Genomic DNA, 20,030 nt, shown 5'->3' with positions numbered 1-20,030 from the left:
AGGAAAAAACCAAAACCAAAACAACCCACACACCCCCAAAAACCAAAACCATCCAAAAAAACTCAGTGGCACAGATTTAGTTCTGAAGGATTAACAGAACTGCCAGCAGGGACAGAAACAGAGCTATGAGCCAAGGCTGGCTAAGCTCCATGGTATTTCCAGCTGCGTATCAAAGTCTTACGCACAAAGTTGGGACAAGAAACATGCCACAACCCTCTGAAAGCTGAAGGAAAATAGAAGGTTTTAACTGTTCAACAGCTAGGAAACACATGGCTCCCCCAGCAGTCCTAGCACTTCAGCAGGGCTGGGCTGCATGTCAGTCCTTGAAGGAATTTAACCCAGCTGCTCCTTTCTCAAACTCCCCTGCCAGGGGCACGCCACAGCACAGCAGTGAGCTGCTCACAGCTCTTGCAGCTTGAACAAACTGGTTTTGTTGTCTATTCCTGTGGAACACAGGGAAATGCTCTGCAGAGACCTGAAGCAGCTGTGAGCAAGCTAAATTGGAAACCAGAAGCAGAAGAGCATGCTAGTGCAGAAGCAAGGGCGCGGCATCAGCTTGTTGGCACAAAGCTCTTAAGGCAGAGGAGGAAAAGCAAGGGGGAGATTGTGAGTTACTCTATACAACTCAAATATTGAGGCAAGTAATCATTCCTTCCCAGCACAAAGATCAGATATCTGACAATAGTTCTCAATCCTTCCAAGCCGGTAGTATCATATTCTAAGTGAGTTCTTTCAAGTCAAAGAACAACAAAAATAATCTGTAACATGATACAGCAACACTATTAATAAAGTTCCCAGCTGATTCTCATGACACAGTTAGTAGAACACAGTGTTCCAGCTAAGTCAGGAAAAACTAATTTCTAAATCCAGATTTAGAAATTAACACATAGCCCTCAGCTTCTCTCATCGTAAAATAGTATTTGAATTTAGAATGAATCTGGAAAAAGATATCTTTGTTAGATATATAAAAGCCACGACCAAGTCTGTCACAGAAACTCGCAAAAAGCTTGCCAGAATTTGACTCCCACTAAATTTAGTGCAAAAACAACTGACTTGTTGAACTAGTGTTAAAACACTCAGTTTCTGAAAATTATTTCCAATTGCTCAACATACTGCAATATGCTTCGTCTCAATGTAACAGAAAAACACAGACACCCATTGCTGTATTCTCATCCCAGACCTTATAAAGGTATCTAAGCATCCACATATTTTCACCTGTAACCCTGTTCTGAGCAGCTAGAACTTGGCTGCAAGCAGATCCTGATAGTTTAGGGGATTATCCACCTGCACACTGTATCTGTATCCAGATAGAGCGTCAATATATAAACGGTTGTTAATATGAACTCACCTTACAAACCAAAGAAGCTGTAGTAGTTTTACCAACTCCAGGTGGACCAGAAAGTAATGCTGCTTTAAAACCAGAACCATCATCTTTGCCTCCAGTTTTATTGGTCTTTGCTATAAAAGAAGATTACAGATTTTACCTAGGTATGTATTACAAAACAAACTGCAAACTTCATGTAAATCTTTAAAGATACCAAACACCACTACAGTTTTTCTTCATTTAAGGCTTGATATGAAAAAAATATATACACATCTGCATCCTAGCCATTTGGGGAAAAGCAGCTTAAACCATCTTAGTTTAAGACTTGCAGTGATTCTAAACTGAAAAATAGCAAAAGAGCTACTAATGTACTACAACCATTTCTGCAATTTTCCCCCCAACCACATCATTAAAAAAAAACCACAAAAAAACAACCCAACCCACATACCACATGGAAAAAAAACACTACCACTATGACAGCAGAGAAGCTTAAACACCACTTTAATCATAGGATGAAAAAAAAAAAAACACACCCCCAAACAAAACTGTCTACAGGCTGACACACTACGCATGACATGGGCTGCTTCTCAGACAGAACCAGGACCTTAATAATTCATCTCTTCCCCATGCATGATGCTATCCTGTATTGTCACTGTGTGTACAGACAGGTTAGCACTGCTCAACATTCCTCTTTGTGAGAAAGAATCCACTAGGGTGAATATGAGGCCTTTTATATAGATACTACTGCTAGGTTATTTTGCTTTCTTTTGACAAAGAAATAACATTTAAGAGAATACCATAAGATTTTAAAAAATCTCTTCAGACACAGTTTGCTTTTCTGTGTCTTTTGGAGGTGGGAATGGGTGGTAAGGGAAAAACTGCTTTTAAAAAAAAAACAAAAAAAACCCAGAAAACCCCACCACACAAAACCACCCCTCCCACACACCACAATCCGGCTCAACTGCTGCTTTGAAAAAAATGCATCAGACTTCAGCCTCATTCCCATTCTAGAGTTGCACTGCTATCTTATCAGCCCAGGGAACCAAGCAGTGAGATTGACATAGAAGAACACAGAGAAAAATGTTAACCGCGCTGGTCACCTTGTCCATCTTCTGAGGTATTCTTGTGCCAGTTTCGGAGCCATCGGAGCAGTTTATTGGCACAGCTTTGCTCGCCCTGCTGTCCAATTATTGCCTTAAGAGATACAGGCTTGTACTTATCTACCCATAGCAATCTCTCTGTTCCATCTTCATTAATCTCAGAAACCAAGTTTCTCTTGGGTTTTGGAGCGTCTTTCTTCTCCACAGTTTGCCGTTTAAAGTCCGTAAGCTTTCGAACAGCAGTGGTTTCTTTCTTAACAGATTTGACAGTATCTCCTTTTTCAGGAGTAGACTTATTTTTTTTATTATCAGTTTCCCTTTTGAAGGGGCTAAAATTCCTTTTTTCAGTTTTCTGGGGTGTCTTTTTAGGTCTTGACTCTGCTTGCTTTGTCTTCAGAAAATAAAGGTAAGAAAGTTAAAGGGAAATTTCAAAAAACCATACAGTAAACAAACATGCTGTCTTTGAACACATGTACATGAGTGCTTAAGAAAGTAACAAAGCTTACGTACTGATAAAAAAAAACTTTAAGAGCAGATAAAGAAATATTCCTCTTTGAAAAATAAACTATTGTTAACATGATGCCACCTGGTTCTGTAGGACAACCCACAAGAGAGGCAGGAAATGTTCCGGTCATTCCCAGAGCAGTAACTCCCCTTACTCACTGAGCCTGATGCATCATTAAAATAAATAATGCAAAACTGAGGACTGTCAGGTTGGGCCATCAGACACTCAAGAAGCTGAAGCACAGCTCTCACAAAACAGCGCTTCCAAGCTCAAACACACACACAAAAAATTAACAGTAGGAACATGTGGATAAAAGCAGGAAGAACAGGGAATAACCCTGTTTCCAACAAGGGAACACTCCTCTCAAGCACACACTTTTAAAAAGAACTACAGTTATTTAACAGGAAAAAAAAAAAATTGAACAAAAAGCCCACAACCCCAGAAAGCGTTCAATGCAAAAAATTTTAGAGGGGTGAAAGTAATTGGCTAGCAAGCTTAGAGTTGCTTTTCCTTAAGATACCAATAGCATCTTTACATGCAACAATTCATGTCTAGCCACATCAGAAGTACCAAAGCAACATCTACACTCAATGTACAACATGCTAGAGCTAACAGTGATTTTAGTAACATTTTATCAGCTATTACAGAGTAAATTTAAATGTGCATAAAAATCCCAAACTTCTTACTGTTTTTACACTACTCCCTGAAAAAATTTACCTTTACATTATACTTGAAGTAATAATATTAAAGACAAAGTCTGTTATGCATACACATGGTTTACATATAGCTGTCTCATGTTTACCGTACAATTTTATATTGGGCCTGTCCAAGAGCCACACAGTATCAGTCACAATTACTTATATCAAAAAAAATAATCAAATATTCAAAGTTTAAAACTGAAACCATCTATGGAGCTACAACTACCCCCTCAGATACCTAAAATACAGAATAACGTCAGGATATAAAAATGAAAGGTGGGAAAAAACGCTATAGCTGCCAAGTAGAAGTCTGAAACACATAAAAAGATCAAACTGACAATCACAGGGTTACTGGTACTGGAGCAGAAGAACAAAATTCCTTTCAACAAAAGACAAACCAAATTAAAAAAACCCACAACACTAAGTTTATTATAAACAAACCTCCATTTCAGCTGCCAGCTCATACTTGGACTTTTTGCCCGGCATGGTTCGAATAAGATCAAACAGGCCATCCTCATCAATAACTTTTGTCCCTAAAGTCGATGCCTGGAGCCAAAGAATTAAAAGTATGGTCAAGTAAAGGAAGAAGTTACATAATTCACTTCAAAGCACTTTCCAGTAAAGACTATGTTTAGGAACGCAACAACAACAACAAGAGTTGGTTGTTTAATATATATAAAAAAAATATACACACACACACATATATATAAATAAAAACAAAACAAAGCCCTAAAACATTAGGCAACTTTTCCTTTTTAACATGCACTTTATTTGTAGTACTGCCTCCTTTTGGCAGAGATACTGAAAATCAACACAGTTAGATACAAATAATTCACTCCTACATCGCTCAGGCACAGGAACACTCACCTTTTCACATTTAGATTGGCCACAGTCTCGCCCCATAACCAGATAGTTTGTCTTCTTGCTGACGTTGCCAGTTACTTTTCCTCCATAACGTTCAATCAGAGACTTGGCCTCATCCCTTTCAATACACTCCAGAACGCCTGTAATTACGAACGTCAGGCCTTCCAAGCAGTTTTCAGCTCCCTGAGAACCAGAGCATTGCAGAAAATGCCATTACCTGATGCAATTCTACCAAATACCTCTTCACCATAAACTTTTTTAACCCCCTACCATGTCAAGAACCCTATGAAACTTTAAAAGTAAGCCTAAGCTACCTAGCTAGGTAATAGTTCTAAAAGTTCAAAAGCCATTAAAAGGAATAGCTACCAGCAAAACTTCCCACATTGTTCACCTGACCGATCATGCTCATAACACTCTATGCTTCAAGCAGAGCATGTCAGTCAAATGAGTGACAGCAATCTGCAATTCTAAGATCAGTAACTATTTTTCACCATCATAACTTCATAAGCCAAGTACTGAATTTAATTTCTTCATATATTTCCCTACATTTAGTCACTGCTTTGCATTACAATTCAGCTTTTTCCAAGACAGACTTCCTATTTGAAAAAAAATACCAGTTTTTAAGTAGTCTAGTTCCTACTTGTTAGATCACTTATAACAGTAAGCCTATGACACATTCCACTTGTATATATGGAATGCTGCTGTAGCCAAACTTACCTGAGGTATCTCTTTGGAACCCAGCGCTTTTGGACCTTCACGATTAAGGAAGCTTCGGTAGGCTTGATAATTGGTTCGCTTCTTTTCAGAGTCCTCAGGACTTACAGACTTGGGGGGGGATTCATACACATATTATATATATAAAACCAACAAAAACCCAAGCATCACAATATAAGACATCTTCATGCACCAGAGGAAACGTTCTAACACTTGTTTTTAATCTGTTAACATACAATACCAAAGCTTGTTCTGGTTTTGGTGCATGTGTTTTGAGGTATTTTTTGTTGTTCTTTTTTTAAAAATTTCAAAAACTCACCCAAGAGTTTAAAAAAATATGTACCCATTGTTTATTGCAAAGTTTCATACATTCATCTGTATTCAACATGTCCATGCTCACTTAATTCATAAATTGTTGCTTTAAAGATACATCCTATTTTATTTCAGAATTATGATCAGGTATAGGCAAGATCTACACTTACATAAAGTCTACTTCATAGTATTTCTACATACAAAACATTTAAGCTTTTTAATCAGTAAAAAAATTATTTAAAATTCACCCCTGAAAAAGGTGCAGGGTCTCTCCCCCTCCCAACTACAATTGTTACTTAAGCATCAAAATTGGATATTTTGTACTTTATGATTAAAAGGTATGTTTTGAGGCTGCCAATAACTGCCAGTATGTTCAACAATTACAGTTACTGAATCAGACAGTTAAATGAAAACTAAAGTATATTCCCACATAATATATCAACCATAAGAAATATATTTCAGAAATAGGAGAGTAGAGAGGAAGGAAGGGGAAAAAAAACCAATGCCATTTATCATTCTAACAGCAGTATAGATCCACAGGGTCACCACACTCACATAAACAGTCAGCTTTCACTTACTCGGTGTCAGAATTCCCGTGTTCTGCATTTTTTAGGAAAGTTAAACATGAAAGAGCACTGAACTGATATTGCAGCGTACATGCATACCTTAATGAGCATTAAAGAACTCTCAGTTCCTTCATGCATTTAATTTACACTTTTCCAGCTAGTTTTTTTCCCCCCTATATTTCTACAATTGCTATGAACTTAAAGCCTTACCAGAATTCAAAGTTTTCAAAATTGCCCAGAAGATTCAAAGTACCAATTCACAACAGTGACACATAAACAATAATAAATTAAATTCCTGCAAACTCCACCAAGGCAACTAAAGTAATTTTGATAGGTCCTACCTCAGTCTTCTTGGGAGAAATTTTCTCCTTCTTTGGTGTTGTCTTGCTTTCTTTCCCTGAAGCAGCTTTTTCTTTTGATATTAAACTTTGAGCACCTCTTTGCTTTTCAGCAATCTCTTCTTTTTGTTTCAGAGACACAAGCTTAGAGCTAGGTTTCAAAGGCAAGGTCTTATTCGTCAACTCTCTTGCTATTTTACAATCAGATGATTGTGGGGATAAACGAGACCCTTTTGAACGTTCAGATTTAGTCTTCTGCTTCGCAGTGTAATTCTTTGCTTCACCTGTCGAGTTTGTTGCTTTCACGTGAAAGGAGGCAGAGGGAGGAGAGCACATACATAAGAATCTATCTCATTAATACTATAAACTGGTGACGTATTTTCTATATTCCATGTCTTACCTCTTTCTGACTGCTTATATCTTTCTGCCACATTAGGACTGCTCTTGATGCTCAATACCGTTTGCTCTCCTCCCGAATCTTTCCGAGCCTAAATAAACAAACAATGCCAGTCAGAGATGCATGTCCCAAGCTACCATTAAGTCCAGATCCCCAGGTTTCCCTACTGTTAAGTACAACAGACTGAATGACATCTAACAAAGCTGATCCCTACCACAAGCCAGAATACATTCTCTATCAAAGGCAGGCAGATGAGCAAATACTACACTCGGCCATGCACATAATCATTCCTTAAGTCAAAGGCCAGACAGACTTCCAGGTTACAGTAAATTTCCATGCCAACCAGTTTACTGATTAATCTAGAAGTACTAATACTTGCCATATTCAAACTAGCAATCCTTAAGAGTCTTGATGTACAACCCAGAAAATATTTTACTGTGCGTTACACCACAAGCTATGAGAACTGGTAAGACTTCCACTATTGGGGTTAGTCTTAAAACTCTCAAGATCCCTACTTGCCCCTTCTGTCAGAGCAAGGGAAGTATTCTCTTCCGTGACCTGGTCCTCCTGAACAGACAGAGCTATAGATGATCTAAAGCATGAGTCTTCAGCAACACACTTCACTCGATCAGAACTAGAACTTAAAGTCCCATTTGAACAGAAGCGGGATACAATGGTTATTGTATGATTAGGAAGGACACATTATTTACTGAGCGAGGAAAATCCAAGAGGAAAGTATGAAAAGTGAGTATGTTATTTTCATGCCAACAATTTCTTGCTGCTTCTAATGCATTTGTATGGCAGTCTCAAAACAAAGATTAGGTGTCTAAATAAGAACACTCTCAGTAATACAATTTCTAAAAACTAAAGTTTAAAAATAATTCAACCTTTTTCTCCTGCGGTGTTTCATCCAACATGGCCAAAGTTTTAGCAAATTCTTCATCTTCATGCAGCTGTCTCTCCAGCTGAAAGAAAAAAGAAAAAAAAAGAAAACAAAGATTTTTAGGCTCACATCTGATGAGTTTTAATTCTACTATAATGTTTTAAAGTTCTATTTGCTGTTCAAGACAAAAAGTTTATCTAAAATAAGACAGCACATAGCTGGAAAAAATGCATCCTACCAGAGGCAAACAAATTTCCGAAAATTGCACTGAAAAATTACTTCTTTCCCCCAAAAAGAGAGATTGAAGTCTACTGAGAAAAGTAGAGTTTAAGTTTTTTGCTCTAGAAACATTAATAAGCCTGTATAATCTGTTTTCAAAGAGGTTTTCTGTTCCTTCCTATTTTTTATTGTTGTGTATCCTTTTCATTTAATAAACAAACAAAACTTGAAGGCAGGATCTCACAGCAACCAGTTGTGATGCAACCTGTTGGCTTTTGAAAACTTCCAAAAGCCATCACAAAACACAAGTAGGAACAATGCCTGTTAAGTATTATGATGATGTTACAATAATGAATGTTTTATTCTTGTTTCCTGCTAGCAACATATCATATGAAAAAAAATTCTGGCTGTTTTGGACAATTCAGCTACTGCCCTTACCCAGCTCTTGCTGCCAGGAGTTCCGTTTACTTTATGGAAACCAATATACTTCAATTTTTTAATATTTCTGCTTACACAACTGATTTTCTCTGACAGAACCACCAGTAGGAACAAATAGTGCATATGGAATCTGTGGAAGTTATTTATTAATTATAAAAAAACAAAGCCAGGTTGGTTGCATTTTTATTTCACCTAACAAAATAAATGTGACATCTACAGTGGTAATTGATCATCAAGTTACTTTTCTATCCAATACAGCCCCTTAGAGAACACTTTTTCTATTCCTGAATAGTATATATTGTTGCAAATAAATATTGACCATTGTTTTAACAAAACAACAACAAAAATCCTTTCATAATTGTCGAAGTCCAACATGCAATGCTATCAGATTCAAATAGAAGATTTCATAAAACCAATATGCCACAGGCATTACTTTTTATGTGCTCATAACAATGAAATGCATCTATCGTCCCTGTCTACAGTGAGAAAGGCGAAAGGCAGCGACTACCAAAAGCAAACCAAACTGAGGCAGAGATACACCTGAAATAAGGTACATTCTTTTGATGATACATATCAACAATGACAGCATTAATAGATAAGATCAGTTCAAATGGAAGACAACACCCTGTTTTTCCTTACAGGTTGTTTAACTTTCTAATAGATTAAAGCTAGATTCATCACACCTCTGTGGAGGTCAAGGACGAGACTTAAGTTTTGCATGTACATTTCAAATGATACTCAATATTGCCAGTACATGGGAAATTAATTTATTTTCCCAACAGCAAGTAAATATGTATGACAAGTATACCCTTCCCTCATACTAGCACTGACTCAAACAGGAAAGGTTAAGACACACACATAAGGGTCATTCACATTTTTCTCAATGGTAAGAAAACTCAGATGATAAGTGAAACAATCATGGATGGCAATGGCTTTTAATTTTTCACTCCAGGGAATAAAAAAAAACACCAACAAAAACAAAACAAAAAAAAAACAACCCACAAAACCAAACCACACTCACCCAAACACCCAAAAATATGAGGAAGCAGGAAGTAGAAAGGCAAGATTATTACAGACGCATCATCTGCACAGAGCAAGTCTGGATAGACAGAGAACTGAAATGCTCTGTTTACGTAACTAAAACAATGACCATAAAAATAACTGCATGACTATGTTCACACATATGCGCAAGAGTTAAGTATACAAATGCATTTTATTACACTTACTTATGTCATACATTGAAAGCTCATCTTAAAATTGTTTTTGCTTGAGAAATTAAGTTAAACAAACTTCTTGGCATACAGCAGCAAATTTATAGAGCTTTTACCTCTGAATCTTCTTCAAGCTGCAGTTGCCTAGCAATGGCCTCATCATCTACTGTGCTGTCTCTGCTTTGTGAAGGCTGTATTTAAGAAAAAAAAAGACTGACAGTTCAGTTTCCCCAATATTGTGTAAATTATAATAATTTAATCTGTACAGATTCATTTTGTATACTTCTAGAAGAGGACTGGGAATGAGACATGCAGCATTTTATTCCTATCTCTCTAACCTAAACACTAGTAAACAAGGCTGTTTAAGAGATTTTACTATTCAAAACAAAACCATGCCATAATATAAATACCTCATTTCTTCAAACAATCTGAACATCTCTGAAGCTATCACAGTTGGCCAGCTTGAAAGAGAAATCCACAACTAAATTGTGAATTTTTAATTTCCTCCATACTATATTTGGTACTTTGTTATTCCATGAATATATGTGCCATAAAGCTTGGGGAAAAAAACCTCCTTTCTCTCCCTCCTGCCCTCTGCCCTCAACTATAAGCTATGCCATCCACTCACTAATCTTACAAAACTACTTCATTTTAAGAAAAGTCACTTGAGAAGAAGCAACAGAGAAAATACTACTTTCAACTTTGTGCTGTCTTCTCAAATGTAGAAATGCTACTCTGAAATTGTATTTGAGGACTTCATATGCCTGCACATATCATCAGAACAGAACTTACCCTTGAGTGGTTATTAAAAAGTAACATTAAGTAGGACAACCAGTTAAGTACCTCCTCGCAGTCATTAAGCTGGCCATTTTGATCTGCTATCAGACACATGAATAGCCTAAAGGAACATCATCAGTACTCACTTCTTTCCTTTTGCTTGCTACCAGTTTCTTTTCTGATCGTTGGACACTACTTGCCCCAAAGTAATCAAGTGCTGAGGTGGGAGTCTGCTTCACTGGAGATAATGGTTTGCTTTTAGCTCGTGGTTTTGCATCTTCCTTTTTCACTATAGTTGTTCCCAGACAACCGACTGTCGATGTCCCATTCTCCTTTGGTTTCAGTGAAATTCTTTTATTGACAAAGTCATCTTCTTCATCTAAACATGAAGAGTATTCCATTACTTCCGGTACATGGCACTTAAGTTCTTACAAGAGATTTGGCAGGTTACATCAACTCAGATACCAAGAAGATATTATAGGTATTTAGAAGTTACTTGAAAAAAAGGCTGAGTTGCATAACACACAGTATTTAGCATCTTTAATAGCATAGCTCAAGTCTGAATAGATTGAGTACTGAAATAACGATGCACAAAATTTACTTGTGTTCATACATTACCTTTCATTCAGAGTTTTCAAAGAACGCCTTCCTTTCTTACATAGGGAAGATAATAAACAGAAAATCTAGGTCGCTGAAATCTGAACCATCTCCTTAATTAATGCAACATCAAATTGAACAGCACAACTCTTCCTTCATGTAAAATGTGAAGTAAAAAGCTATATTTATCTTATTACTTTATAGTATCCATTAACTGAGCAGCTAATATAGGCTTTGTAGATTTTATATTCTTAAGAAACTCTCAATATTACACTATAAACCAGGGGAAGTATTAGAACACTGTATTTACAAAAAGCTTCTTAAATAAGCTTGCCAGTTATTTGTAAAGTACTACTCATAGCTTATGAATGTTTTAGCAGAAATGCTTGAACACCATTTTTTACTTTTTCCCTTTTAGTCAGAGATTCTGTGAGCTATTCTATATCTTTTACATTTCTGCACTTAAACACACTCTCCTTCCAGTACAGTCAAAACCATCTCAATGAAATGCAGCCATTTCACAGAACACAGAAAACAGACAAGGGGTCAGCATATATATACAAATTTTCAATTTAAAAGGAGGAAAAAGGCATACACAGTCTCACTAAGAACTAGTCCACAGACCACTGAACAAAAACTCAATCTTTCCTTTTAGGACTCTTCTATAATAGCCAGGAACACGATCTTCCCAGCAGTGAAAAAGAGAAAGACGGTTTGATTGCCATTTGTTCATTCTGGACCCAAACTCTTCACCTAGTCAATCACTCAACAAAAAAAGATTACCAAGGACTTCAAAGAGTTTTGTGTCATGTCATGAAGTCTTACTGACAGTTATACAAATGAAAACTTATCACTGAAGCATACCAAAACCTACAAGATATCATTGCCAAATGATTAATGGTGATTATGATTAATATTACAGCACAGAAACAAACATCACTAGACAAACTTCTTAATTAGTGACAAAAGCACTTTCTCTATGAAATCTAAAAACTCAAAGTGTGCAAGGGCTAAGAAGCAAATTGCAAGAAAACCCCCAAAATGAACATTAGACATGGAAAGAATAAAACGCAAAGACTTGAGAGGAACAGAAACAGAGGCAGCCTCATTTGCATGCCGCTAACTGAAGTCTGGTTTTACTTTTCTCAAAATACAGATGTTTCAGACATTCCCCTCAACATATCAAACACAGAATGTTCTAAACATCTGTTTTATAACTGACCTTAAACTGACAGTATTATCACCAAAAAATGTTCATTTTCCATTTATCTCCAATTTAAGCCCCCATATTTCTTTTCATACAAAAATTTGTTTTCTTAATCAATTCTCTAAGTTTAGATGATATCATATGTCTGTAATCTATAATTTTTGTTATATACTAGATAGAGGGAAACCATTTTTTTGTTTCACCTTTTCTCAATAGATGGTAGTAACAAGTGTTTTAGGCATCAGCTTTTAGCTGATCTGGAGCCATCTGCTACTGAACACTTACTAAGCAGACTATAGCAAGTACAAAGGGGGAACCTGACTATTCCTGGGAGAGAAAGTTCAGAGAAAGAAAGATAAAACAAAGATACATCTGTAAGGAAGGAAAGTAGTTCAGCAGTTAAATCCAGAATGCCTAAAGATAAAAATATATCTACGAGAAAGTGGCACTTTAGCCAATTCAATTCACAAAGCAATATATGAAAGAGAAAATTCAAGCCCAGATCCCTCAGTTGAGAGAAGTGAGTTTTACCACGAAGCTAAAAGCTTTACTATCCTCAACACAATTTACTTTCCCTAGGCAGCAGTAAGTCTCTTACTGCCAAGTTAGCTGAATTTAACAAACTATTACATATCTGGGAGATTTGAACACTGATGCTTCAGGCTCCTAATTTACAATAGTTTGAGATCTGAATACGAGACTGCTTATCTCAAACATAGTTTCAGAAATATTTTTGCATCTTTTAAATTTTTCAATTTAACAAGAAAACACATTTGCAGGAGTAAAACATACCTACTATTAGAAATCAACTGTTAATGTACATTTAATTAAATTTGCCTTGTAAAGAAGATACAAATCCTGTTCTGCCCCTCAACTCCCAGCTTTTCTTAAGCTAAGGACTGCTCCATGCTAGAAAAAATAAAATTTACTCATCACTATTGTTATCAGAAGATCTGCATGCAATATTGATTTTTTCATTATTCACTCATAGCCATTTAAAAAACAACAAAAAACAACAGGATATTGCTGTATCTCAAGTAGAAAGCAGCAGAGTAAATATAATTAGGTTTTAATTAAAAAGGATGTGGATTTGAGTCATTTATGATGCCAGTACCAAGTATTACCAATAATTAGAGGTTTGCTTTAATTATGTCCTTCCTAGAAACAACAGGATTAGAAGCATTTATTGACTGCAAGCAGTGGTTGAAGAAAGACAAGAGACTCACAGCGCTTATGAACAGCCATCTATACGCGTAAATAAAGGAAAGGCAGAATGAGAACATGAAAGTGGTCATTAGGAAACAAAACCACCCCGATTCTATTAAGTGGGTTTCAAAAGATGCTTTAGGGGACAGCTGCTCAGGCTACAGTTTCATCCCAGGTTCAGGAAATTCATAAACTCAGCACAAATTTGCCTGATCCCCACGCACTCCCCTCATGTCAAGTACTTAAGAACATCAGCTTCTTCAGTAAAACCTCAACACTTCTTCCTTGAAACAAACTGCTCACACATGCCTACTGCCACAGAAGTGAACAGCAAAGTTGATCAGTTGTACCCTTTCAGTTTCCTTACAAACATGAGGTGACTTCATTTACAACTTTGAAAATATCAAGAGAGCATCCTAGTATTGCTGCTGGACTATTCAGGCCAATGTTTCTCAACACAACCTGCAAAAGGAGAGAAGCATTCTCACTCCTACAAGCAAGCCAATAATTTGGGAGAAAAAAAAAGTGAAAATTCAGATATTTGCTTATAAAAAGTATAGCTTAATTGCATTCGTACAGCAATTGCTAGGTGAACAGCTGAGATAAGCCTTACATGGGGGCACAGACTTCACAAAGCAAGAAACAGGGAACAATTTTATCATCAGGTTATTTTTATGGTGCAATATCTTGGAATAGTCTTGTTCTGCTATACAAAGAACTGTATTTCCTATTTACATCAACACATTTTTTTGTGTGCTATACTACGAAAAAATACCCTGAGCATACACATTTGCTTGGGTTTTTTTTTCAGGATTATCTGAATTACAAACACAAGTCAATACCATCTATTCAAGTTTTCTGAAAATTAAGTCAATGTGACAAAGAGAAAGCTAATCATGTGATTAATGGAACAGACAGGCACAACAAACAGGAGATTGCTTTTAATTATTTTGGATGCAAACACTACAAATGAAGCAAGGACCTATTATGCCAGGCAATGTACAAGGACAAACTTCCCTAGCAACAAACAACTGTTAAATCCAAGGTTTTAAGAACTATTCCATGACATTAAAGCACACCTGGCTTTCATTTTATATACTGTTCTAGCAGTAGCACAATGAGGTTAATAAACTAATGCCTGCAGCCCACCTGGAACTGTTTGTTATTACTCTTCCCCTTTCCTATCCTCACCCTTTCTCAACAGGGTTTTGCCTGCTGATTACAGAGCAACATGTGTGGTTGTTCCCTAGCCAAGATCTATGAAAATTATTTAGGCTGTTTTAAACATTTATTTAAATTCAGATCCCTTTAAAAGGCTCAGGTTCAGGAACTACCTCAGCCAATCTAAAAAGGGAACAATCCATTGCAGGAAGGGACAATGGCAAGCAGCAGCATCAGACAGATCCTCAGAAGGCCTTCAGAACAACGTATTTTATTCATCGTCATTTATTTGAGCTCCTCATCAGTATAGAATATAATTCCCTGGTTCCTATTCTGTTTAGAATGCAAAATGTTTAAGGCAGAGACAACTTCTTGCTATGATGTTATAAAATCAACTCCAAATATAGGCAGGACATCTACAGGTTACAAATAACTTGTACTTATTATGATAAATGTATGTTAAATTGGTGTTTGCAGACTATCACATAAGGATTTCTATATGGAGCTAAAAGGACTATATCCTACCCAAAAGTCATTAAATCTACATTACTTGCATAAAATGACAATATTCTGAACATTCTTCCATTTCAATGGCACCACATCTGCACAAGTACTTAAAACAGTTCCTGTCCTAAAGAACTTGCAGTCTAGAGCAATAGGTACTGCTGTCCAAGCTAAGGGTGGAGAAAATAGCATTTGTATGAAAAGAAGTCATTTTATCAGGTTTTGATTATTTTAAATATGCATTGGTCAGTACTCAATAGTCCCAACACTTGGTAGGACTGAGTTTTGTATTCACCTTTTGCTTAAAGTAAATCTTTAAGAATAACCACCACTTCTCAAAAAAGCCAGCAAGTCTGTTCAAACTCAACCCCTGTAACTCCTTCCAAAAAGAACAGATGCTATGTGTGACTAGCAAAATGCATTTTTTTTTCTATCTTCCTCCTCATTTAAAACCCACAGTAGTTGCAACCTACATTTTAAAAAGTGGTCTGTACAGTCATTTAGATTTTATGTCATTTCTCAACAAGCTAATTGATTTTAGATGTACTATACACACGCACTTTGTACCATAATTGTTAGCACTTTGCCTATATTGACATGTCAAGGTTCCATGCTCTTATAAAAATATAAAGCTTACAAGAACCGTTCCTGCTTTACTCCCCTGAAAGCAACTAACATCTGGATTTTCCAGTTATCGAAGATAATTTCAAGAAGCTGCTTCTGTCATATTTTCCTCTTTAAAGGAAAAAGGTTCTGGGATCCAAGACCTCAATGTAGTAACTGCCATGTCTAATTGTAATGACACACTTTAGTACCAAACTCCATAGTCTTTTATACCTTTTTATCCAGTCTGTGCCAAATAAAATTCTTAGTCAAATATGTACACTTGTATTTTAAAAATATCTTTAGGAACAAGTTCTAGGAGCATTAAAACATATGAAAAGGCTGAATATATTTAAACTGAAGTAAGTGATCTTCATCTGCAAAACCATCAATTACAGCAACTCCTTCCAAATGCAATACTCACACTTGCCACAGAAACTGCAGCCTGTATTACCTTGGCATGCAACTAGAAGTTACCAGTCCATTAACTCTCTCCAGTTTGTTCTAGAGTTTTATCCGCTTGAACTGGTTACTTGTACCATAATAGCAGCTTTATCCTTTCACAAAAGCAGAGCTGAATCCTTACCATGCAATGGAACTTCATGTTCTTGTTTAGTTGCCCAAAGTTTACTGCATGATAGGAATATTCAGTAACACCAAATTAATAATTAGGAAACAGGAAAAAAGTGACTTGAAAAAAATCCAAGCAAGTATAAATGCATTCATTTTTTCCAGCTGCAGCTCAGGCAGCTCAACATACTGAGCCATGCAAGACGGCGTTCTGTTTCAGACAAAATGAACTAGTCTAGCAAAAAGGAAAAAAATAATCCAGCAGATTAACTGATCTATTTATAAATAATTACAGTCACAAAAGTTCATACAGGAAAGTATGTGTACATTTCTACAAAAAGTAGAATTTCAAAAAGTTCCTGCAGTTCACATTATGTTCTGAAAACATTGCGTATACTTGAGTGCAAAAATCTGCCATCCATTTTCACAGGCTTCGTGAAAGTAATTAAAAACCTGCAAGAAACCTGTAAAAAAAGACAAACCTCCTACATATTAAAAATTTAACTGTTGAAAAATTACAAAGTTATAACATCACAGGTGCACCACATAATAACTATACCATTTAAAAAAACCTGATCATGTGAACTCTGAACCATAACTGGCATAAGAAAAAATCAAAACACAAAGCTACCTGCAAATAAGTTATTTGTATCCATACCATCTAAATGCCTACAATAACAGTATATGAATTACTGATACAGTAAAAAACAATGCGTTGCTTTTTTTTTTAATGGCATAGCAGCTTTGTAAGCAGAAATAACCTGCATAAAAGTACTAAAAATACATAAAAGTACATAAAAATACAAACATTACTAAGTACTACCTCTGTGTTACCATCTTAGGTCTGACCTTAAAAATGTGCTGCCTTATGTAGGACACACGGCACAGAAGAAATAAGATTAATTTGCACTTACAGGACTAAAACCATTAAAATCTGCTTAAGTATTAAAAAAAATAATCTACCTAGTCTTCAACTGACTTCACAAGTCACGCTGGAGATGGAAAGGAAAACAGACATTAACTGATTGAAAAGAAAAAGGCTGTTCCCTACACTATGATTTCCATGGTACTATCCTAAATATTCCCCTTCTAAGATCTGTTTCTACTTCCCTGTGCTACATAGTGTTGTGAACATTAATGTCACCTTGCTCTGACATGCACATAAATACCCAGCAAAACATACTTGTTGTGTTTCACCACACTGATGGCATAAGGAGACAAAGTATCAGGGTGAGAAAAATAAAGTCAGAGCTCAGTCAGAAAACAACATAGATGTACAACATCAAAGATTAGGCACACAACATGCAAGACATACAATGAAGTTCCAAGAAACATAAAATGTTAAGTGCTCAAGGTACTTAATATACTTACAATGTGTGCATATTTCTCAACATTTCTGTAATAAAAGACAACACAGCTTGCATATGTGCAAGTCACTGTATGCAAAATTTCAACTGAAACATTAAAAGGAAAGAAAACCCAATAAAAGCGCTTGTTGCAGTCAGGGAAGAGTATAATGCTTACAAAAATAGGTATCTCCACAGAACTATCAGGCAATAAAATTAACACTAGATTAAGGATATGATGTCAGTTCCTTAATTTAAATAGACTTCCTACACTTATCCAAGGTAACTTCTGCATTCAGCTACCAGAAAAAGGAGAATTCACTTCATGCTGCTTTGCAGGGGAAGAAAGGGATTAAAAAGCGTTAACTCTGGCATCCAAATTAAATTGCAAAATTATTCCCTTCATCTTCAATTATAATGTAGGGTAGCAGCACATGGGGCTGCCAATTTAAGAGGCTCATGTCCAGTCTGCTACATGCCTAAAGTTTTTTTTATAAAAAGTAGTATTTTATGCCATTGTATTTCCCATTAAAATCAATACATATTAACCACCCAAACCCTGATAGTTCTATTAGAACAAATAAACAAGCAAAAAAACACACTTCCATTTGAAAAGAAACCTGTTTCCTTTTCTAAACTGATTTTAAAATAGTTTGGGCTTTAAACTATTGAAAGCAACCTACAGAATCCATAGTTTTCACACAGAAGCCATTTTTTAAAGAAGGAACAAGCACGAAGTCTGTATGAAAATTATTTTTCCACAAAGTTTCCTCAAAATAAATTGATAATTAAAACAATCATTTTGCAATCCAAACATATCAAGCGAACAGCACAGTACTACAGCTAGTCAGCTGCTTGACCACAACATCTTTTAACACACCTCCAAGAAGTGGTAAAAGATGACCATGTTCTTGTAAAAATATGTGAAACAATATGCCATTTTTAAAAACTTAAAACCTAAGCAGCAATTGTTACAGAGATTAAACTGTAATGAATGTATTTCATGTCCTGCTATGTTTGATATACAGGCTGACAAAGTAATCCTAAAGTAATCACTCTGTCTTCTAATAAATTAATCGTATTAATTTTTTATTCAAAAGTTACCACATTTATTTCTCAATATTGCTGTTGTCCTAGATTCTGTAGAGAAAGGAAAAAAAAAGATCACCTCTTTAAGATTAAATTTTACTTTGTCCATACCTCTGGTTTCTACTTACTCCCCTATTCAGGGATGCAACTCCAGATCAAAGAAGCCAGATACTATCATACATTTACCATGTTTATACAACACTCTTCTCACCACTTAAAAGTTTGAGTACAACAGCACATTTACCATTACACCACCCTTATGTTGTACTGTTGGTATTCACAAACTTAAACTAATTCATTTTAATGGGGCTTGCTCCTAAATACCTGCAACACTAGTCCCTGGTTCTTCATATGATTTCTGCCAGAACCTATACTCTCAATCCTCAAGTGCATTTCAAGTCAACCTCCCTTAAGGTTCAACTACATATTCTCAACTGACCTTTCATAACACATTTTAGAGGAAAGCTGGTACATAGAGCACTACTTATCACCTTCACGCATTTTCACATAAGAGTAGCAATTGCCATTAGTATATAACAATGCTAGTAATGCCCAGGAAGTAACACTGCCAATTTCTTATTCCCCTATTTCAGTATAAGACATGCTTATTCACTAACAAGCTGCTGCTTATTTGAACTAGTGTTTGGATGTGGGGATTTTTTTTTTTTTTGCCACCAGTAGTAGCACTTAAACAAACTAAAAACCCAGAGAAGAAAAATCAGTTATTTGTTTCCCTCACAAACACACCCCACCACCACCTCTCAGTATTCTCTATATTCAGCATGCACAAGCTATTCTTCTTGTCCTAGCTTCTATCCCACCCAGTTTCTACCACTTTGGTTTTTCTATCTTTATAAATAATTTAGCCTACCGCTAGAACAAAGCGCACTTTTTTTATACTATATTTTGCAATATTCAAGCAATCAAGGCAATTGCTACATATAGATAATTACCTCTACATGATGTATATGATAGATTAAGTATTCACTAAAGGTGAAGTCGCAACTCCTGCCAAATAACCACCTGTGATGAAACCAGATGAGGTTCAACACATCATAATAACAGGTCATCTTACACAAACAAAGCTCAAGGTTCCATACTTCATTAAACAGTCAAACCAAGTGTTATTTTAACAAGTACAACAAACATTTGGATTTTTTCCCAATCCCCTAAGACTGTTCTATCAAAAAAAGGGCTCTTTTTCCCCTTGTTACCTTCTAGAATAACTTTATCTTTGGCCATCAATAAACTAAATTTTTATTTAAATTAAATTTGTTTCAACATTAACAAAGTATTTCTTATAGAATTACAAAGAGCAACTATTCTTGCTTTTTAAAAAAAAGGCAACTTCACAAGCTAGTAAGAAACAAAGCAATGCAATAATCTCATCAATCCAGTCTT

The 20,030-nt window shown here is 35.9% G+C and overlaps 1 protein-coding gene across 1 annotated transcript in view; it reads right to left on the bottom strand.

Annotated features, from left to right (window-relative positions):
- The window catches only part of RFC1 (replication factor C subunit 1), a gene marked incomplete at its 5' end in the record, with an annotated part of 37,608 nt that overhangs the window by 8,639 nt on the left and 8,939 nt on the right, over window positions 1-20,030 (bottom strand). Inside the window, 10 exons of the mRNA XM_081999337.1 lie at window positions 1,349-1,458; window positions 2,413-2,815; window positions 4,069-4,173; window positions 4,495-4,674; window positions 5,209-5,316; window positions 6,425-6,726; window positions 6,822-6,909; window positions 7,706-7,783; window positions 9,686-9,760; window positions 10,493-10,725. Coding sequence (XP_081855463.1) covers window positions 1,349-1,458; window positions 2,413-2,815; window positions 4,069-4,173; window positions 4,495-4,674; window positions 5,209-5,316; window positions 6,425-6,726; window positions 6,822-6,909; window positions 7,706-7,783; window positions 9,686-9,760; window positions 10,493-10,725 — 1,682 coding nt within the window. The remainder of the gene's footprint in view (window positions 1-1,348; window positions 1,459-2,412; window positions 2,816-4,068; window positions 4,174-4,494; window positions 4,675-5,208; window positions 5,317-6,424; window positions 6,727-6,821; window positions 6,910-7,705; window positions 7,784-9,685; window positions 9,761-10,492; window positions 10,726-20,030) is intronic.

This window comes from Phaethon aethereus (genome assembly GCF_964289735.1).
Source record: "Phaethon aethereus genome assembly, chromosome: 4".
In the NCBI taxonomy this organism is placed as follows: Eukaryota; Metazoa; Chordata; class Aves; order Phaethontiformes; family Phaethontidae; genus Phaethon; species Phaethon aethereus.
Note: the sequence above shows the minus strand (reverse complement) of the source record. Positions and strands in the feature narration are given on the sequence as shown.